The sequence below is a fragment of the Oculina patagonica genome, chromosome 12, assembly GCF_052425735.1.
Source record: "Oculina patagonica isolate OP01 chromosome 12, crgOcupat, whole genome shotgun sequence".
Lineage (NCBI taxonomy): Eukaryota > Metazoa > Cnidaria > Anthozoa > Scleractinia > Oculinidae > Oculina > Oculina patagonica.
This window is the reverse complement of record NC_135769.1, coordinates 4,426,475-4,446,620: the sequence shown is the minus strand read 5'-3', so window position 1 is coordinate 4,446,620 and position 20,146 is coordinate 4,426,475. Positions and strand designations below refer to the sequence as shown.

Genomic DNA, 20,146 nt, shown 5'->3' with positions numbered 1-20,146 from the left:
GTCATTTGCTCCCGATAAAGTTCTTTTAGTAGCTAATAAGATTACAAAAACTTCAATACAATCGCATTTCAGTCTTATGCTTTATATGAAACATTCCTGTTTCTAAACATTTTTCGTTTAATATAATTTGAATCTTCCATTTGAAGAACCCAATTGTCTGCAGGTTAAAGGACACCGCCACCGGCCATTTTCTCACAACTCTACCAAGAGCCCGTGAAATCTTCGCCATCGTAAGTCATCCTTACGTTTAATTATAAGTGAGGGAACTTGTTAAGTTTATTCAGTAAAAACCTTAACAACCGTCACCCAATTAGCAGCGATTTCCACATCTAGAAGGCTGTCTTCGACATAGAGTTTTGCTCGCAGGAGCATGTTTTTGATGTTACAAAACGTTTACTGTTATTACCTTAAATCGTTGACAACATTTTCAGTCCAACTTTCTTGGAAACTATTTATACATGTTACGGTCCATCTTTATTATATTCACACATGTTCTCTTACTGGAATTCTCATTGGTCATTAAAAAATCTGGCTGATGACTTTAATACTTTTAGTGCTACACAAAATTATTTGTTCATTGATTTCGCACGCAAGTGCCTTGGCGCCATTTGGCGGAGCTTATCCCTCGCTGAAAAAACCTTCGCAGGCTATTTGCAACTGAACAATATTTCTGAGAATGCAAAGTTCAATTTACACTTTGTGCAAATTACGACTAAGAAAACTAGCCCCTCCATGCTAAAATCTACTCAACACAATCGGGGCGACGTTCCTTTTTACAGTGAAATTGGAATTGATTCGAAGTGTGAAACCATTCGTGGAGACAATAACCAAAAAAGGAAATAATTATAAAATTTAAAATATATATTGTCATTTGCTCTCGATAAAGTTCTTTTAGTAGCTAATATTATTTGAATCTTCCATTTGAAGAACCCAATAGTTTGCAGGTTAAAGGACGCCGCGTGAAATGTTGCGTCCCATCTTCGCCATCGTTAGTCATCCTTACTTTCATATCATGGTTGCCACAGACATCAGTTTTCAAAATACCCTGACTTTTCCCTGATAAAAAGAAAAATTCCTAACCAAATACAGTGAGCTCCCGCCTTGCGGACACCTCGCTAATACGGACACCCCGTACGTTATTACGGACAGGGGCTGAAGTCCCGGCAAATAAAAATTACTGAAAACAACTCCCGCTATTACGGACTACCTCTATTGGTCCCGAAGGTTGATGGTTGCTGCCTCCAGCCTCCGCTTCCAAAAAAAAAGATCGCTGAGATCACATTGACCTGAAATGTTTCTTCTTGCCTTCAATGGTATTAAATCAGAGGTGTTATAATTTCAATTTTCCCTGACTTTTCCTCAGAATGCCACTTTTCCCTGACTCAAAAATAAAATTCCCTGACTTTTCTCTGTCCTTCAAAAATTTTATTTTTCCCTGACCATTTCCTGTCCTGTGACAACCCTGCTAACGATCCCTGTCATTTTTGGAAAACTATAATTGCACATTATTTATTGTCGGATTTCCTACGATCTACGTAAAATGTCAAGCCTCTAAAGTACAAGTGACGGCGAGGGACGACATGGCGCCATCTTCTGATAGCTGAAGGGCACCACGGGAAGGTAGACGTGACGTCATCTACTGGCACCGAACAGCATCGCGGGGTAGGTACGTGTGACGTTATCTGCTGGCTGTTGAGGTGAGATCCAACGGAGTTGATACACGGAAGATGCTGGAGAGCATCTGACTAAACGATGTAAACATTTCCTCAGATATGCCCTACGCAAGGAAAAGGAATAGTGTCAAAGTTGACAGAAACGACATGTTCCAGTTTTTCAAACAATTTTCAACTGCGGTCTTCTAGCGAGAATGATTTGGTTTTTCAAGTCAAGACGTTTTTCTTCAATTGTATTTGGTGCTTTATTTGCAACACAAAAGGAAATTATATGTCTCAATGAAATGACAGACCCTAACCTTTGGAACCATGAACTGTAAATTCAGAGACTCCGCTCCACTCCATGTGCTACATTCCATCATAAAGCCTGCATCGAATTAAAAATAAATAAATAAATAAATTCAAAGAATTGAAAATTACCCCCACTGAAAGAGGATACTCATAGCTCTTAGAGAATTTCAGATTTTCCGTCTGTGCGCCGGAAAATCAGCATGACTCGCATTGCATTTTGGGTGAACATGGGCGTTCTTTCTAAAGAACTGACTTAATACCTCGGTTCCAACTCGGGATGTCCCGATTGGTGGCGACAGATGTTGAGTTGTCTAAAGATGCAATATCACGCGTGATATCTGAAGTCACTTTTGGGATGTACAAATTACTTTCAAAGTGAAGGAAAGTTTACTAAGGCAGAATAACGCCTCCAAAGAAGTGATAATAGGCCGATAATAGCTAACTAACTAAGTAAGATTTAGATGGATCCAGTTCGAACGATAAATTTGAAAAAAAAAAGTTTTTCAATATAAGCCTTCCGTTACGTAGTACCTTTATTTTCCCTTGGCTAAATACAATCATGTACTGTTTCTAAACAATGCTGATTTTCGGAGGGAGTAGCTTGAAACTGCGGCGGAAGAAGCACTAGCAATATGTGTTAAGTCCACGGCATGGAATAAACAACATATTTAATTATATTGCCATCCACTATAACTTTCTTTCCTCTCTGTTACTTAATTAGTTACCTTTTACACATTTGAACATCAACTCTGCTCTTTTCATACACCAAGACACTGTCATCTCCTGAAAAAATGAAAGCAGTTAAAATAATCTACTGGAAAAGAATAAACTCAAAAAGTTTTCTTCTGAATACAAAAGGGGAGTTTGCCTATCTTTATTTCACAATCTGCAAACTTCTTCATCCTTCGTTAAATTTTGTACAGGAAAACTCCTTGTGAGAGTTTAACTATTCAATTTTTACAGATATCATCCAGATATCTGTAGGAAAACTACTTCCAAGCTGTTAATGCAAAACGTGTTTCGTTTGAGCGTAATTCAGCGAAAGCGCAGTTTTCCATTGAGCGTCGTAAAACCAAAACGGCCAAAGTAATCACTCTAGCCAGTTACAAAGAACACAGACAATCCAGTGGGCCAATCAAAACTCGAAGCAAATACATGTTGCCGGCACGAAGCGCGGGAAAACGTGCGCGAGCGAGTCACGATTGGTTTTGGTTTTACTTCTGATTGGCTGAGAAAACGGCGCGAGTTTTTAAACCAATCACTAAGCGCTGTGACGCAAAACCAAAGCAAATATGCTCAAGTGAGAACCGCTCTTCAATCTTGAGACTGAATTTCTAGCGCGAAAACGGAACTTGTTTATAACACAGGCCCCCCAAGCTCAAAATACGTGGTGTATGGGACAGCTTGTGTATACAGACAATTGTATGGGAAAGTCACTGATCGTAAAAAAAATGTTTCATGTGTTTCATGTGTCGTTTTCTTGTCTCTTGTGCCGATTTTGAAGCCATTCTGGCGCCGTTTAGTGAAGTTATTCGAAATCGTTGTCTCTCCTTCTAAAGAAATCGTTGTCTCTCCTTCTAAAGAGAAGGAGAGACAACGATTTCGAATAACTTCACTAAACGGCGCCAGCATGGCTTCAAAATCGGCACAAGATACAGGAAAACGACACATTTGAGATAGGAAAACTTTATTTCAAATTAGATAGTTATTTACACAATTGTTATACGATCAGCGACTTTCCCATACAATTCTCTAGATACACAAGCTGTCCCATACACCACGTATTTTGAGCTTGGGGAGCCTGTGTTCCTAAGTGAGTATATACTAACCTCTGTCATCTCATGAAATAACAGCAGTGGTATAGTGATAGTTGTTATGCTGTGTCTGACAGCTGTGTGCAGAGCATTCCTCAAGCCTACTATCACTGGATTCCGCGTGCTGATTGTTGATTGTTTCACGCTGTCATCCACGACCAGATGAAATACAACGTGGACTTCAGCGAGATTAGAGTGCCGAGTGATGTAGATATCCCCTACATTGAGAAATGAAAAGATTCGTGAGGAAGATGTCATGTTCGTCATGCCACGACCGTGGGGCGAAGAAAAAATCTGAGTCTCCGACGGGATCCGAGCCCATGACCTCTCAAACACCGCGCAGGTGCTCTATAGCTAGCGCTATCCACTGAGCTACACATATGAACCTCGCTTAACACGAGTCTCTCCATAGCTCAGTGGATAGATCATCACCCAGTGTTTGAGAGGTCACCACATTACTTTATCATCGTGTTATCATCAATTCAAAAAAATTCATGCGAGATTCATGAACATGCCGAACAAAATTTCACATTTTCAACAAAGCAGAGCATGGGTTCTCTATTCTGCCACACCTCTCTCTCTTTTAATTAGGCGCCCTTTCTCTAAAACTTCAATTTGTTATTAAGCCCCTTCCTCGTCTTAATTAAAAGGTAAGGTAGCTAAGGTAATTTATTTTACGTCAAAAGCACGGGGAGTGGTTGCCCAGTGTCCCGAGCCAGAGGCTCATGATAAAAGTGTTTGACAATATTAAGATGTAAAATTAAATGAATACATGTTTAAAGTGTATATGACATGAAAAATATTTTCTGCTTATTTGAAAGGCCTTTCGAAATACAGAAGAATGGCGTTTTTCTTTTCGAAATATCTTTTTTCGTTTCAGAGATATTGACGTTTTTGTATTATGCAAATTAGATCAGTGATGACGTCACAAGATTTGACTCTAAAAATGGTAAAATACTGAATAAACAACATCTCTAAAACTATTAAAGCAGTGTTCTTGAAACTTGGCACCACAAATGTGCATCACAAAAGAAACAAAGTGACACCCTTAGTATTGTTGCCATAGCAACTCTTTCAGCTCCAGTCTCTCTCTGTCAAAAAGACAAATATCCCCATATCTGACCTCTCAAGTGAGACAAAGGGTCCTGCTTAGAACAGACATAGTTCCCATATTGCCTTAATTCCCACCATTGGTTTGGCTGCGCTAGATGGTTCTTGGTTTAAGACAAAAACTGGGAATTTCAGTTTTTATTGAGACAGCACCAGCGGCAAAACTGTTGTCATGGCAACAGCCCTAAGAGTAACATTTTGTTTCTTTTGTGATGCACATTTGTGGTGCCAAGTTCCAAGAACACTGCTTTAATAGTTTTAGAGATATTGTTTATTCAGTATTTTACCATTTTTAGAGTCAAATCTTGTGACATCATCACTGATCTAATTTGCATAATACAAAAACGTCAATATCTCTGAAACGAAAAAAGATATTTCGAAAAGAAAAACGCCATTCTTCTGTATTTCGAAAGGCCTTTCAAATTAGCAGAAAATATTTTTCATGTCATATACACATAAAAGATTTAAAAAACTATATATTAATTAAGCCTTCCCATCCCTAAATTCCTAAGATATTGAACCAAGAAACTTTGTGAGTTAGAAGAAAACAACTGTCTCGAGAAATTCTATATTTCATCAATTATCTGTTTATTACTTTTTTAAGAAGAGTATCATTTATTTGAACAGTCTCCTACATGCAAACTAAGACCCTGCCACCTGTGGACTTAACAGTGGCTTTACAGGATACAAGCTTCCCACACTTGGCATCAATTGCTTATTAATTGTTCGCAAATCTAATCGGTTCAACGTCCAGGTTATTCATTTGCAGTTGCAGCTGGCCAAATGTGAATATATTGCTTCCCTAACCTCCCTTTTAAGATAATATCTTAGCTAAATCTTAATGAACCAACCTGTGTTGAGTGTAAGCGGGCGAAGGGCAGAATCAGCTGGTGGAACCTGCTGCTGGCCGCTTGCAGCGGATTTACTGTGATCTCTTCTTTCAAACATTTGTTGAATGAGGCACAGTTGCTTGTCAAGGTCTGGAAAATGAAATTCTGTACCGGACTGCTGGCAGATCTTGGCAAAGTCTAAAGAAATAAAACATTTTATACAAAGACATTATTTAGCAGGAAGTCAAGAGGCATCTTTCTTTCTTTCAAACATTAAAATATAAGTAACCCGTAAAACTGACAAGTGAAAGAACCCAGCTGTTTTGTGGTTAACTCAACAAATTGTTTTCATTATCATTTCCCAAAATCAAGGGTTTCAACAGTGTTTCCTGTAATGTATGGTGTGGGGACAAAGACATGTATAATACACTCTCGTATGTGCACTTGATTTCGTGTGTATTTGCTACCACCTCCAAAAAAATGCTGAGCAATAATTTAATACGAGGGTCTGGTTGTTTAAAGAGCATTTCTGCTTGCTTTTGTCCCTCTGTGAAATGAGAACTGGCTGTACAATAACAATGTACAGTTTTTAGTGTTTTAACTGTTAATTTTTTGATTGGGTGATAAGAATCAGTATTTCACAGAAACAGAGCTTAGTCATGAATGTTTTCTTGACTAATGACTACAACATAGCAAAGGAAAAAAATTATCATACTCTTTATAATTCCTGAGTATGTGTTCAGGCGATCTTCCACCAATAAAATTAAACCCGCCAGTGTCTCAGAGTACAAGGACAGAGCTGTCTGGATTCTGTGTGGCTGTGACAGAACTGATCTGGAAAGAAAAGATATTATATACAAAAAAGTGTTTGGTTTGGTGTTGATAAACCCTCTAGTTTTAAATTTTATTCTAATTACTGATCTGCTTGGCAATGTATTGAGAGTATAACAAGTTAAAATATGGAACAATCATCAAAATAGACAGATTAGATAATACCGGTAATAGCAAATGACTGTGTGTCTTCAGGATCCTAGATAAAGATGGAACATTCTGATATATATGAAAACCAGCACTTCATCCAGGGGAGTAGTCTTAAATACCCCTGGTTGCTTTATTGCCAGCACTGACAAGTGGCAGATGGACAGTCGGAGAGGGCTACCCCACCCCCCCCCCCCAACCCTGCTGCGTGCATGCCACCTCTATTTAAATGAAAGGAAAGGCAAAACTCCATTCTGAGCCCCACTGCTCTACTGCTGAGGAGCCATCTGGATTGTCTAAATCAAATTGGTACAATATTTATAAGTTGCTATTGTCCAAACTACACAGAACTTGAAAACATATTTGGAAATAATTATTTTGGGTAGGTCTGTAGGTTCATAAAAATTAGGTCCTTATATTAACAAAAGATTCTTACCCTCCAGGTCTGGTCTTGTGTTTGCACAAGTCAAGAACATTGCCGCATATTAATCGTAAATTATGAGTTGTTTTCTTCTGAGCTCCTGTAATAACAAAGGTCATGGACTTATTAACTTATTGACAAGTAGAAAGTCTGGATGGGAAAACTGTTTGGTTTAAATACAGGGTATATGGAACAAGGATAATAAAGTTTAAGCAAGGTTTTTGAGAGATTAATATTTGTAAAAATGTCTTGGTAAACACAAACCCTGTAGAGTTTTAATTTTATTTTGCTGAATGAGTATGCTGTGGTTAAAATTTGGGGATTCTTTTTGAAATTGTTGAACTCAAGTTGTTCAAATAATCTTTGTTAATTCCTTTTTAGATTATGTGGATTACTTTTATCAATCTGAAACAAAGAAAAACTGGTTTAAAAAAAATGTCAAACCAAAAACAGTACATGTGGCCAACATGCCTGGAACAGATAGCCATATGATCTTTACCTGGGCAAATGGAGCCGTTTTCTAGATACATATGAAGCAGGATGGTAAATAATTTAATAACATTATACTGTACTAACCCAGTAGGATGGTAAAACTCTCTTCAAGCCTGAAGTCATGCTCAGTAGTGGAAAACTCATTTGTTATTGGTATGCTCTGAACTGACATGCTACGATTCCTGTACAAATAGGACAGAAATGAAATCACTCAGCATAACAATACAGATTATTAGTTAAAGATTGGAAAATTATGATACAAATTATATCATTCTTTTTTAATGAAAATGTTTTCCTTTAAACTGCAAATCATGAACTTTAGGAGTACAACTTACAGAGACTGTTATATTTATTATACAGGAACCAGTAGTTCAAAGGGTAGATGACGCTATCCAGTGGATAAAATCACTATCCAATGGTTAAGTTTTGTCAAACAAACTGCACGATTAATTGGACAGTGATTTATCCAGTGGATAGTGTTATCTTTTGTTTCAACAATATCCAGATACCAGTAGCTAATAAAAAGAAAATACTTACTTCCCAAATGAAAAAGAGTCTAAAGCTGATGATGGATCTGCAGAAACAACAACAAGCAAACATTATTTGACAAATAATTCAAATAAATATTTAAATAATGCATGTGTTAATCTGTAGTCTTAACCACAAGAAAACAGAACTAAAACAATTTGAGTACTAAACCTGAGTTGACTCTGACCATATCTTCATGAACCTTTGTTACCCACTCCCTGTATTCTCTCTTCTGCATCTCCTGGAGTTGTGATAGCTCACTGGACCAGTATGTTTCCAGCATCTATGAAACAATATTATACACTAATTAACATGATTGTTAATTTGTCTTTTGCCATGGATGTATGATTATTTATCAGTCCACTGCAGACTGTGATCAGAGAGGATTGGACAGGATGTTTCAAGCAGTCCTGGTCAAACAGTACACTTTATAAATCAAGAGTTTTTAACTCTCAGTGATGTACTAAAAATTATGGATGCCCCCAAGAATGGGGAGCAGGGTTGGTGCAGTGGTGAGAGTGCTCGCCTCCCACCAATGTAGTCCTGGTTTGATTCCTGGACCTGGTGTCATATGTGGGTTGAGTTTGTCATTGGTTCTTGTCCTTGTTCCAAGTGATTTTCTCTGGGTTCTCAGGTCAACATTTCTAAATTCTAATTCAATCAGAATCCAAGGTCTACAGGCTTGTCAGTTACAAGACTGTTATGTACAACCGTCATCAAACATAGTTGATTTATTTAATATTAATAATTATTATAAATATTAAATAAATTGACTGATTTAAAAATAATTATTAAATTTAATTCATATTACCAGTATCAACTGAGGAAACTCACTTGTGCATCTTCACAATGCCTGGCTGCCAAATCATTGACATCTTTGTCAGTTGTGACAAGGCCAAGATTGTTAATGGAGTCTTCCATTTCTCGTTGATGCCTAAAACGATTAACAAATTAAAGAAATTAAAACCAACTTTAACACTCTATAGCCTAAGTACTAAACAAGCTCAAAAACATGTAGACCAGTTTGGCCAACACGTATATACTAAGTACAGTGGAACCCCGATATAACGATCCTCGATATAACGATATCCCCGATATAACGATGAATATTCTGTCCCGGCAAAAGTTACAGTAAAATGTATGGGACTGAACCCCGATATAACGATCTTCGATGTAACCATATTCCCGATATAACGATGAGGATTTAGCGGACCGAACGTAAAATCTTCCCCAATATAACGATACAATCAATACACAGTCACAATATAAGCAAACGTCTAATTAATTACAATAGCATTACAGTAATCAAGTGATCTCTAACGCTTCTGTAAACAGCTTTGTACGATGATATACGAAAATGATACTGTGTTCTAAACCTCTTTTATTATCAACTTTTAACTCTCGTTATCCTTCTTTAATATGCAGTAAAAAAAGTACTTGTTACATTTACCCCGATATAACGATATTTTTCGGTTATTTTAAGGCCATATCGTTATATCAAGAGTTTCGATATAATGATACCTCGATATAACGATAGAACTTATATCGGGGTTCCACTGTAGAACCAGGGGAAATTCATGGCACTGAATGGAAGACATGGTGGCCAACTGGTTAGCACACTGAAATCTGTATCAAAGTGTCCAGGTTCGAGCACTAGACATTGTGTTGTGTTCTTGGGTAAGACACTTTACTCTCATTGACAAAGGGCCTCTCTTCACCCGGGTACTGGCGAACTAGGCTGGGGTGTAACCCTGTGATGGACTAGAGTTCCATCCAGGGAAGAGTAGAAATACTCCTAGTCACTTCATAAGCTCTAGGGGTATAGGTCACTCACTTCATAAGCTCTAGGGGTATCTAGGTCACTTGGTGCGGCACAGACTTTGCATTACTTAAATTCATAGCATGCCACGTCAATGCTGGGGTGAGAGCTCAATATCAACCTGTGAATTGGCCAAAGGAAAATTGCAGTAAATGGGCAAATACTTATGGGTGGTACTGTAAGTACAACTTGACCTCCTTTACCCCTTGACCTCCCTACCTTACCTTTGCCTACTTCAATACCTAACAAGGCCAAAGTAACTTACTTTTCTTCCATGGCTTTTATTGCACTCTCTTTTTTCGAGGCAGCATCATCCATTGCCATGGCATAGGTATTCTCCAGTTGCAAAAGTGTTTCTAGTGCAGCTGAATGAATCAAGGAATGGTACATCTCAGAGAACACTGATTCTTCACTCTTGTCATTAGTTGAACTGTAGCTTGCATGTTCCTGAGTGAACGTATTTGTCCACGAAGAGACATAATCAGTTGTGTTCTGTGAAGACTGGTTCATTTGTTCAAGAGCTGCACATGCCATTTTGTCCTGGAGATCTCGACATGATGATTTGTTGAACTCATCCAAAGTTTTGGTCAGCTCTGCAAGTGAAAGATCAGATAAATCTATTGATATCAACTGCAGAATTTAATTAATGCACATTGGGCACTGCATTGTGTTTTTGGGCAATCACTTTACTCGCATGGCTCTCTCCACCCAGGTGTATAATTAAATGGGTACTGCAGGGCCGTACCTAGCGGGGGGAAGGGGGGGGGGGGGGCAGCTGCCCCTGCCAGAAAAAAACTGAAAAAACTAAGAAAACTAAAGGTGTGCGGAGTTTGCCCCCCACAGTGCAAAGTTTGCCCCCTGCAGACAAAAAACCCTAGGTACGGCCTTATACTGGCGAATTTACTACTGGGGGTAACCCTGCGATGGACTAGCATTCCATCCAAAAAGGAGTAGAAATACTCCTAGTTGCTTCATGCTACGGAAAACTTTTTTACTTAAAACTTATTAGAATCAAGTTGCAAAGGAAGACATCGGTTGGAATCTGGTCTGAGCATCCCAGTGCCCCCTCCTCCCCCCACCCTCTCTTAGTCAGGCCAGATGGATATGTTCACTTCTCTTCTTCAAATAGGAAGTCTCACCAAAGCCTCCACCCCCTAGCTCCCCCCTCCCACCCTCCCCATCTAATAAAACCCCTGGGATTTACGGTCATTTCCTACCTGGCTCAAGGTAGCATGGCAAATTGTGGTAAGTAATCAGTCTTTGCACGAATTCCTTCGATTCAATCTTCAGTGGAATTGGTATTGGCACGGTGAGTCTCTGTAGCTTTCCACTGTCTTTAAAATCGAACACAAAATCGCGCTTCTGATCCTCATACGTCGAACAAAGTAGCACGTCCACCATCTTGCTCAATTAAATTCTACCCGCAAATTCACTTTCTACATCTAAATACCCTCACTTAACGTAAAAGAGAAGTCTAAAATTGTTTCTTGTTGAAATCGAACAGCAATTAATTGAGGAGGAAGTTTTTTTTCAGCCTGAAATTGAGTGCAAATTGTAGATAAATGTTTTGCCTTCCATGTTTTGGGCGCGACAGAGAGGGATTGGTGACTAGCTATCTTTGAGCCCACAAACACAGGCGCTGACACTTAAAAAATTCAAGATGGCGGAAGGGGAACACCATGCTCACGGTAAAGTTTCTAAATGATATTTTTCTTAGTTGATCCTGTTAGCCATTTAACGTCTTTCCTATAAATTAAAATCTGTCAATAACGTTTTTATGTTTTTAGATTTAATTTGGGTTGTTTATTGTAGTATAACTAGTTATAAGTTAGGGCAAAATTAGCAAAAGCAAGTGCTTACTTGGTATCTTACACACAGCTTGATATCTTTTCCATTCGCTGTTTCTGCCTTATTTCTGTATTCAGGGAAGGAAGAAGCCTTTAGTCCCTTCTCTATCTTGGCTAATAACAGCATTATCGACTTTTGGTAAGTTTGAGTCAGAGCATGAGAACATGAGAGAATTCATTTACATATTTGTAGACTTCAAGCAGTCCTCGTTTTATTAGCTAGTTCAAGCAATCCCAAAATGTCAGCAAACAGAGACGATTTACGGTCGTTTTGAGACAAAGTCGTTTCGAGACAAGTAGAGGTCGATTGGAGACACATGTAAAGTCGATTCGAGACAAACTGAAATTGATTTGATTCAGAAGTTAACTCGAGAAAAGTTGAGTACATTGTATAAGTATTCTAGTTTGGCAATTTTTGTTATCTGTAACAATTAAGCTAAAATTCGCAGAAGCAACTCGATCAATCGACGTAAATTGGGTAATACCCAGTGCTCCCGCGTCACAATCGATCGAGGGATCTTTTTTGTTTTGTTTTATGATCTTGTAGTTTGTATCGAAATGACTTCAAGTTACGTGAGCTTGTCTTGAATTGACTTTACATGTGTCTCGAATCAACTTCTACTTGTCTCGAAACAACTTTGTCTCAAAATGACTGGATACCACAGAGACAGGACCAAGCTTTCTGCTCACCCAATTTCTGCTTGCTCCTGTATTGTAATTTCTCAAACTACATGTAATCAAAGTGGGTATGCAGTCTAATGTACTTGAAGTTGTTTTTCCTTTTTTCAGGATTATAGCCTGCGTAGCTGTTTTTTTCCTTTGTAAGTGTGTGGAATGAATGAAGGAAACTGTAAATGAACGAGCATGCCTGGGGGAGCAAAAAATGTTGCGAAAGGGGGAGGGGGTGATTTGCTTGCTTGCTTGCACATTTGTTTGTTTGTTCTGTGTGCTTGGAAAGGAGTTGACTGCTGTGCAGGCTAGAGGATTATAAGAATGTGTTGTTTAAAATGTCACAGTCAGGGTTGGAACCTAAAATTTCGGACCACTCGCCATCTGGGCGAGTGACCTTCAAATTGCACTCGCCCAGATCAATTTTCACTCGCCCAGTCAAGAAAATTTACCTTTTTTGTCATTCTGCAACTACCATGGACGGCCAAGTTGCCACTTCATCGAAAATTTCCTTGTCCTTGTCTTTTCATATTCCCGAAAAGAAGCAGTATTCTATCACTAGATACTTAAGATACAGGAAAAAATCTCCACATTTTGACAGCATAACTCGGTAAATGGAATTTCACTCACAGGTGCCGCCGTGATGGTCGATCGCGATACAGAATGCAATCTATTTCTTCAATAAAAAAATCCCCGTAAATAGACTTTAACTCCACAATAAAAACACAAAAAAACACTTACTTCAAAAGTCGAAAAACGCAGTTTTATTGATACGTACTTACAAATTCCTGTATTTTGAACGCAAAGTGTCGAAATTGTATTGTAAAATTCGCGGGAATTGGCCATTTTGCCGCGTTTCGTGGCTCCGTGGACGAGTCAGTGTATTTATGACCAGAGGTATTACTTTGTACAAGTACGTCCGTCATGTAACAATCACAAAGCAGAAGCCATTTTTGTCTGTTTACGAACCAGGATTGTTATAGATTTCAAAATGATGGTAAGCTATTCGCTTGTGGACAGTGTAGATTATTTTAAAGTGGAAAGTAAAAAGTTACATTTATTTTGAATAATATATTCTGGATATGAAAATCGTACTCGCCAAACCGGGCGAGTGATCCGTGATTTGTACTCGCCCGACCGTTTTCACACTCGCCTGGGCGAGTGGGCGAGCGCTAATTTCCAACCCTGACAGTTCACGTTGTGTCCTTGTTATGGAGCTTTATTTATGTCGTCTATTTGTTTCCAAATCATCAAGTTAATTATTTTTATTATTATTTTTATTTCAAGCCGGACATCACTGGCATCCATGGCAGGCATCTCTGCCGGCATTCTTGGTCTGACAGCTCTTAAAGGCTTCATCTTTTACTTTATAGCTTCCTTCTTCATGTCAGTAAGTACTTCAAGTAACAACATATTTCAAGTATGACATGTCCTCAATACAAATAACCAGCTGTGAACTTTGCCGGCTGTTTTCATGATCTGAACTGACGTAGTTTACCAGAGAGGCTTGGGCCTTGCTGATACTTTGCCCGGTTGCCAAACATTGATGCCCACCTGCTCCAAACCTTAATGAATCCCCTGAACTTAAAATATTAAACTAATCCCAAAGCTTGAGATAATGGCCAGGTACATATTCAAAGAGAACCCTTACTGGCATTTCAAAACAAGGGGTACTTGATTTACTGTAAAATTCCAAAATTAGGGGAAATATAGATGTATGAGGAGGTAAGTCATGGTGGGGCTAATTTCGGATGGAAATTTGTGTTTCAAAAATCTTTTGGAGGAAATACTATGTCTGAAAAGTTTTTTGTGCTTACAAGAATACCACATGGTAAACCTATGTAAACATAATGATCTTGGACCCAATAGTCGGAAAAGTAAAATCTTTCTTCAAGAGCTATAACTAAATATTCTGAACCCATGGCTTATTTTCCAGAGGGGGGGGGGGGGGGATTTCAAATGAAACACTCGCAATTGAGGAATAATTTGATTTCAGCCAACTAGGCCATTTACTGTAAGTTGCTTTTCATTAATACACTAGACTGTTTCCAGTCTAGTGTATTAATGAAAAGCAACTAACAATTTCAAATGAAACACTCTCAAATAACAATAAATAAATCAAAGAGTTCATTCCACTTGTTAGATTAAATTTTTTGCTGAGTACAACTCTGAGAGGAAGCTCCTGCTTGTTGTGTCTGTAATTTAGACAACCATTTTTCTTTGCTCACCTACATAATTGTACAGTACTTTTATAGTACATTTTAACTGATATCTGTTTTCTTTCAGATTCTAATTTGTTTAAAGGCTGGCACACAATGGAGAAAATTTTTCTTTTCCTGGTGGGACCTGAGTACATCTGGAATCTTTGGAGGAATATTTGTATCCTTATTCCAAAACGTCAGTAATTTTTATTCAATTCTGATTGCAAACTAGAATAATTGTTTTAGGCCTGCGAGCAGGCTTTCTGCGGCAAAAAAAAAGAATAAAAGTAAGAAAGGGACTTCAGAGAGCCTGCCTGTATTGCTTAGAATTCTGAATAATGTATCCAAATACTGATGGAGATTTACAGTGAGACTACTCGAACCGGGGCACCCTGAACATTTTTAACCAATCACAGTGCTAATTGAAAACAAAGGATAGGGACATTTTTTTGCAACGGACCAATAACGTTCTAGAACGTAAACAAAAGATTACCTACAAAATTTAAGCTGTCAACAACGTTACAAACAGATGCGGACCTCTCAGGAAACTTGCCTTCTATTTGATTGGTTACTTTCGATCCTTAATTTTCACCGAGTGTACCGAATTTTTAGCGCTCGTTTTATTATTTCATCAAAACCGTGATCAAAAGTCTACATTCACAGGCTAAAAAATTCTTCAGAGTCTTCAGAGGAAATTTTCTGATAACATAAAATCGCTCTTCTTTGGTGATAGCACAGTAAAGAAAAATGAGGAACGTTTTTAGACTTTTTTATTCACGACAAGCGACGACGCGTAAACGGGATGGATGTGCATGTTGCATGTTGTGAGCAGAAATGAATAGAAACGTTCGAGATTTCATGTTTGAAAAGTCAGTTGCCTTCAACTCTTTTTTACATACTTGTGATTATTTTTTGTATTTGACGAAAGACAAGACAAGAAAGATTTGGGATGCCGCCGGAGCGACAATTGACCTTGCATATGGGGGCAATTTTGCTATCGCCGCTGGAAATAAGTTTTCAGTCTGTTGCAATTTTATAAAACCACAGAAAGATTGAAGACTCATTGAAGAAACGGAACAAATTCCTCTTTTACGAAAAGCAATTTACTTCAAAGTTATAACAGTAGCTAACAGAAAATGAGTCCGTGGACACGCAACAGTAATTCGACAGAATGTTTACATTTCACATGGTGACTCGCATCAATTTTACGGCAACAGACGGAGCGAAATAAAAAATAATTACGGATTACGGTCTTCATTTTCACCCAGGAGTGAAATTTTTTTTGTAAGCAAGAGTAAACACAGCGTGGAATCTTCAATTCACACCTCCTGGCCGTGAACAAAATTTCACGATTCATGGGTTTGAAACTTTTTACATGTAATCGCGAGAACTCCATGACCTTTGGAAAACTAAGGATCGAAACTAACCAATCAAATAGAAGGCAAGTTTCCTGAGAGGTCCGCATCTGTTTGTAACGTTGTTGACAGCTTAAATTTTGTAGGTGATCTTTTGTTTACGTTCTAGAACGTTATTGGTCCGTTGCAAAAAAATGTCCCTATCTTTTGTTTTCAATTTACACTGTGATTGGTTAAAAATGTTCAGGGTGCCCCGGTTCGAGTAGTCGCACTGTAATTGGTTGATGATATCAACGAACTGTAGCCTACAAGAAGGCCCTCCATGGAAAAGAAAAGAAGGAGAAAAAAGATTTGATCTGCATGTAATTGTCAGCAAATTTACCTTATTTTCAAATTACTGAAATCATTTGTGTGTGTTTTAGAAAAATGTACTGATGTCCTTATATAGTAGACAAAATGTAATTTGTTTTCATTATTTTCCTTGACTGCTGGTTTTTGTTTTGTTTTCATTCTAGACATACCTATTATTTTGGACGTATCCTTTCTCTGATTTTATTCTGTTACATGTAAAGTTGAACCCCGCTATTTCAAACTGTCAGGGGAAACAAAAAACAGTTCGAAATAGCGGATAGTAAATGACTGAAAGGCAAATCCAAGGGAAATGGGTTTTTGTTCGAAATAGCGGGGAATTCTAAATAACTGAGTTCGAATTAGCGGGGTTCAACTGTAGTTTTGATTATTATTGTGGGTGGCATTATGGCCTGTTCCAGTCTTCCAGTTACCGGTAGTTTGGGAGCACCACAAAAACTGGGATAAGTGTGAAGAATGGCGCACCCCTCTCCTTATTTTTCACTCACTGTTTTTTGGGCTGCTCACCAACTATCCGAATGCTGTGAACAGGGTTGTGGTACGGTACAATGTACATGAAGCCATAGAGTTGTAAATGTGTGTACCAGTACCTGTTAGCTAGGGAGACCTGACAAAGTGCTGGGTTAACCTGCAATGGACCCTGGGGGGACTCCCATATAAAAAGGGACGGCAATGCTCGTCGGAAATTTTGAAAAGAACCCCTAAAACAGACCAATCTTGGCGTGGCTCAAGCTATTTTAGACCCCTAAAAGATACCAAAAATCTAAAGAGGATTTATATTTGTGTATTTCTTTGTGTGTAACCCTAAACAAGACCATTAAGGCTAAAAATATTGGCGTTTTGCCTGGAACACTCAAAGGGAGACCAAAAATCCGAAATTTACACCCCTATGCGAGACCATAAGCTTTAGCAGTGCTAGCCCAAGTTCAGGCTTTAGTAATGATTACTACACATGATAGTTTTAGAAAATGGGAAATTTAAGTTTGCATTGAGGCCTGCCAAAACTGCGTTAATTTTGTAAAGTTAAATTACTGGTACCTGTTCATTTTCAAAGACTTCAGTTTTAATCACATTTCCTTGTTCAAAAACTTGCAAACTTGGGTGGTTTATAATTACAAGGAATTAAATTCACTTGTTTTTTAGAGCAAAATCTAAATGTATAGTCCCATGGGCTTGCATTCATTGAGGGAAGGGGTTTATTATTTGAGAGATTTCTTTGTTTCAGATTTTCGTGACTTTCTTTCAGAAGTGGGCAGGAGGGGTGCTAATAACATTATATTTTGGAATTTTATGGTACTGCACAGGTCAAAACTTTGCTAATTTTGGTGACCATGATGGTATATGAATGATGTTGTTTTTCCGTTAACGCCGTCAAGGTTTTTGTATGGAATGGTTCATGTCTACTAACAGATGCAACAAACATCAACAGGAGAAAGAGCTAATTTAAATGCAAGATGGTGTTAAAGAAGAAGAACCATTCCACCAGTCAATGGTGCCTTAGTTTCTACGTGTACAGGAAAAATCAGTCAAGAATGCTTGAATTTCTTCATCTTCTATAACATCTCAAATCTTAACATCAAGAGCTGATCCTAAAACTACCATTTTAGTCGTGGTAACAAGTGCTGGTTTGGCCGGGGATCTTCGTTGAAGCACCCAAAGACTTTTTGATTCTTTTCATCCAATTGGAATAAGCGCGAGCGTTCCGAAAGTGTCATCGTTAGTGCTTCGGCAGTAGCGTATACGTTGTGTTACTATGGTAACATCCCTGCCGAAAATTGTAGAGGCGGAAAAACTTCCGTGACTGACTGAATTTCGTGTAACCACTAGTCGTGTTTTCTTGTTTCGTTTTTCCTAGTTTAGTGCCGTGGTGTCCCCCACCTCGAAAAAATAAAATTGTAATACATGCAAAAGAGTTTCTGCGTGTCGTTCGTGTAAGGGTACTTTTCATTTTGAGTGAATTAATTTTCCTAGTGGCTAAAAACATAATGGTAAGATATGGACTGTAACCAAACTAAAACGAATTTGTTATTGTTGTACATATAATGAAATCGTAAGCTATGAAATCGTAAGCTATGAACTGTCTGGAAATGTACGTTATGTCAATTCTGTTCAATAAATTTATTATAAGCTGAAAGATCTAACGTGTATTACTGTTCATTACACTGCGGCACGAAATCACAATCACAATCAAAATCTTTATTTAACGTGGTCTGCACGCTTAGCTAAAAAGCTAGTTTTCAGATGCGCCACGAAATACGCATGAGAATATAATAATTAACAAATAGTTTGATTTCTGAATACTTGCTTTCTAAACTTGATGATAGCGATATAATTTTGTGGGGTTTAGATCCGCTAGCAAGAGTACAGTCGTGTTTTTAGTTTAAAGGGGCTAGGTCACGGTATTGTAGGAAATTCTGATTTACATTTTGACATGGGATTCTGACTTACATTTTGATTTTGCACTATGTTTAAACAACGCAAACTGTCCAAACCCGACCCGCCATAGCTAGCCTGTTCCAGGCGTTCGGTTAGTTGGGAAGCAGCGAAGAGCGGCGAGTGAAAAATTGACAAAAAAAAGCCGGGGGTTAGTCGTAAGACGCGGAGAAGGAACGCGTTCTTTCGCCCTCTCGCCCCAAGCCCCTTGCCATTTTTCTACTCGCCGCGCCGTTCTTTGCGCGCTGTCTGCTCCGCAACTAACCGAACATCTGGAACAGCCTGTAGCCATAGCTCGTATTGGCAATAAGATTCAATCAAATATACCATGGTTGTCACCCATGACGAAAAGAAAAATATATTCCGTAAAATGCCGGTTATGTTAATACCCTATTAGACTGCAAAACAGTCGTTTTTTTGCATCTCTCCTCAGTCTCACCCATAGTTTTGACATTGGCTCCAGACCTCTCGCTCTCGTTTCAACACCGCGAGCGCGTTCGCAAAAGATACGACTGTTTTGCAGTCTAATACCCTATGCAGTCAGGCTGATACATCTTCGTAAGGACTTCTAACTTGAAGAGCTTAGATAATTAGGGAAGGGAGCTGATGATTAAGATGCGTAGAAAAAGCGGTGTTTGGAGGGCTTACAGTATACCCAAAGGGGTTGATAACGAGAATACCGTAAAATTCCGGTTATAAGCCCCCCCCCCCCGCTTTTAAGCCCCCCGGTTATAGGCCCATCTACCTGGAAACAAAAAAAACATCCGATTTTAAGCCCCCCCCCCCCCCGATATAAGCTCCCCTCTGCCGGATGACAGTACCGAACAGGGCTAAATGTTACCTTATTATTCGTCTTTAACTTAAAAACGTATTTCAATCAACACTCCCGTGGCTCGTTTCGAAACGTTTTTTTTTTTTTTTTTTCATTCCGCTTATAAGCCCTCCCGGATATAAACCCCTCCGCTTATAAACCCATCCAAAACCCCTTACGAAGTTGTATAAGCCCAGGGCTTATAACCGGAATTTTACGGTATTTGCTTTCGCTAGCAGGCAGCTGTGGATGGGGGAGGGGAGGAGCTTATAACTTGTATGGTCAGCCGGGTATTCAGTACGGTATTGTGAAATCAAATTACACGGGCAGGGGCGTAGCTAGCCTATAGGCCCTAGCCTACAAATTAATCAGCTGATTTGTATTTTTCAAATTAAATGTGCAATCGAAAAATTAAAAAATCCAAGCTGAAGCACTTTTAAAATGAAATAATATTAATATCGCAAATACTCTTTAGCTACGAGATCAGGCTCGTCTAGCTAGCAGG

The 20,146-nt window shown here is 38.6% G+C and overlaps 2 protein-coding genes across 2 annotated transcripts; one reads left to right on the top strand and one right to left on the bottom strand.

The window, feature by feature from the left end:
* Window positions 1–73: 73 nt before the first annotated feature.
* On the bottom strand, window positions 74–11,541 carry LOC144631769 (FERRY endosomal RAB5 effector complex subunit 3-like). Its single transcript, XM_078490324.1, has 13 exons — window positions 11,174–11,541; window positions 10,222–10,549; window positions 8,972–9,071; window positions 8,309–8,420; window positions 8,147–8,183; window positions 7,694–7,791; window positions 7,133–7,217; window positions 6,434–6,552; window positions 5,740–5,916; window positions 3,794–3,996; window positions 2,690–2,747; window positions 1,973–2,040; window positions 74–1,777 (listed from the first exon to the last, which is right to left on the bottom strand). Exons 1-13 carry the CDS (start codon window positions 11,355–11,357, stop codon window positions 1,679–1,681), a joined length of 1,668 nt encoding a protein of 555 aa, XP_078346450.1. The 5' UTR covers window positions 11,358–11,541; the 3' UTR covers window positions 74–1,678.
* A 41-nt stretch (window positions 11,542–11,582) lies between these two features.
* LOC144631890 (ER membrane protein complex subunit 6-like) lies at window positions 11,583–18,531 on the top strand. The gene is made up of 6 exons (XM_078490476.1): window positions 11,583–11,644; window positions 11,882–11,942; window positions 13,760–13,862; window positions 14,759–14,851; window positions 16,544–16,563; window positions 17,774–18,531. The coding sequence occupies exons 1-6, from the start codon at window positions 11,617–11,619 to the stop codon at window positions 17,802–17,804; spliced, it is 336 nt and encodes a 111-aa protein (XP_078346602.1). The 5' UTR covers window positions 11,583–11,616; the 3' UTR covers window positions 17,805–18,531.
* The last annotated feature ends 1,615 nt before the right edge of the window (window positions 18,532–20,146 follow it).

Excerpts from the sequence above, each read along its gene's own strand:
- LOC144631769 (XM_078490324.1), bottom strand. The coding sequence starts at position 11,357 with ATGGTGGACGTGCTACTTTGTTCGACGTATGAGGATCAGAAGCGCGAT. Across the intron at positions 10,550-11,173 it reads GCCATGCTACCTTGAGCCAG|AGCTGACCAAAACTTTGGAT; the intron begins GTAGGAAATGAC and ends TTTCACTTGCAG. Across the intron at positions 3,997-5,739 it reads CCCGCTTACACTCAACACAG|GGGATATCTACATCACTCGG; the intron begins GTTGGTTCATTA and ends TTCTCAATGTAG.
- LOC144631890 (XM_078490476.1), top strand. The coding sequence starts at position 11,617 with ATGGCGGAAGGGGAACACCATGCTCACG. Across the intron at positions 11,943-13,759 it reads AACAGCATTATCGACTTTTG|CCGGACATCACTGGCATCCA; the intron begins GTAAGTTTGAGT and ends TTTTATTTCAAG. Across the intron at positions 16,564-17,773 it reads ACATACCTATTATTTTGGAC|GTTTTTGTATGGAATGGTTC; the intron begins GTATCCTTTCTC and ends AACGCCGTCAAG.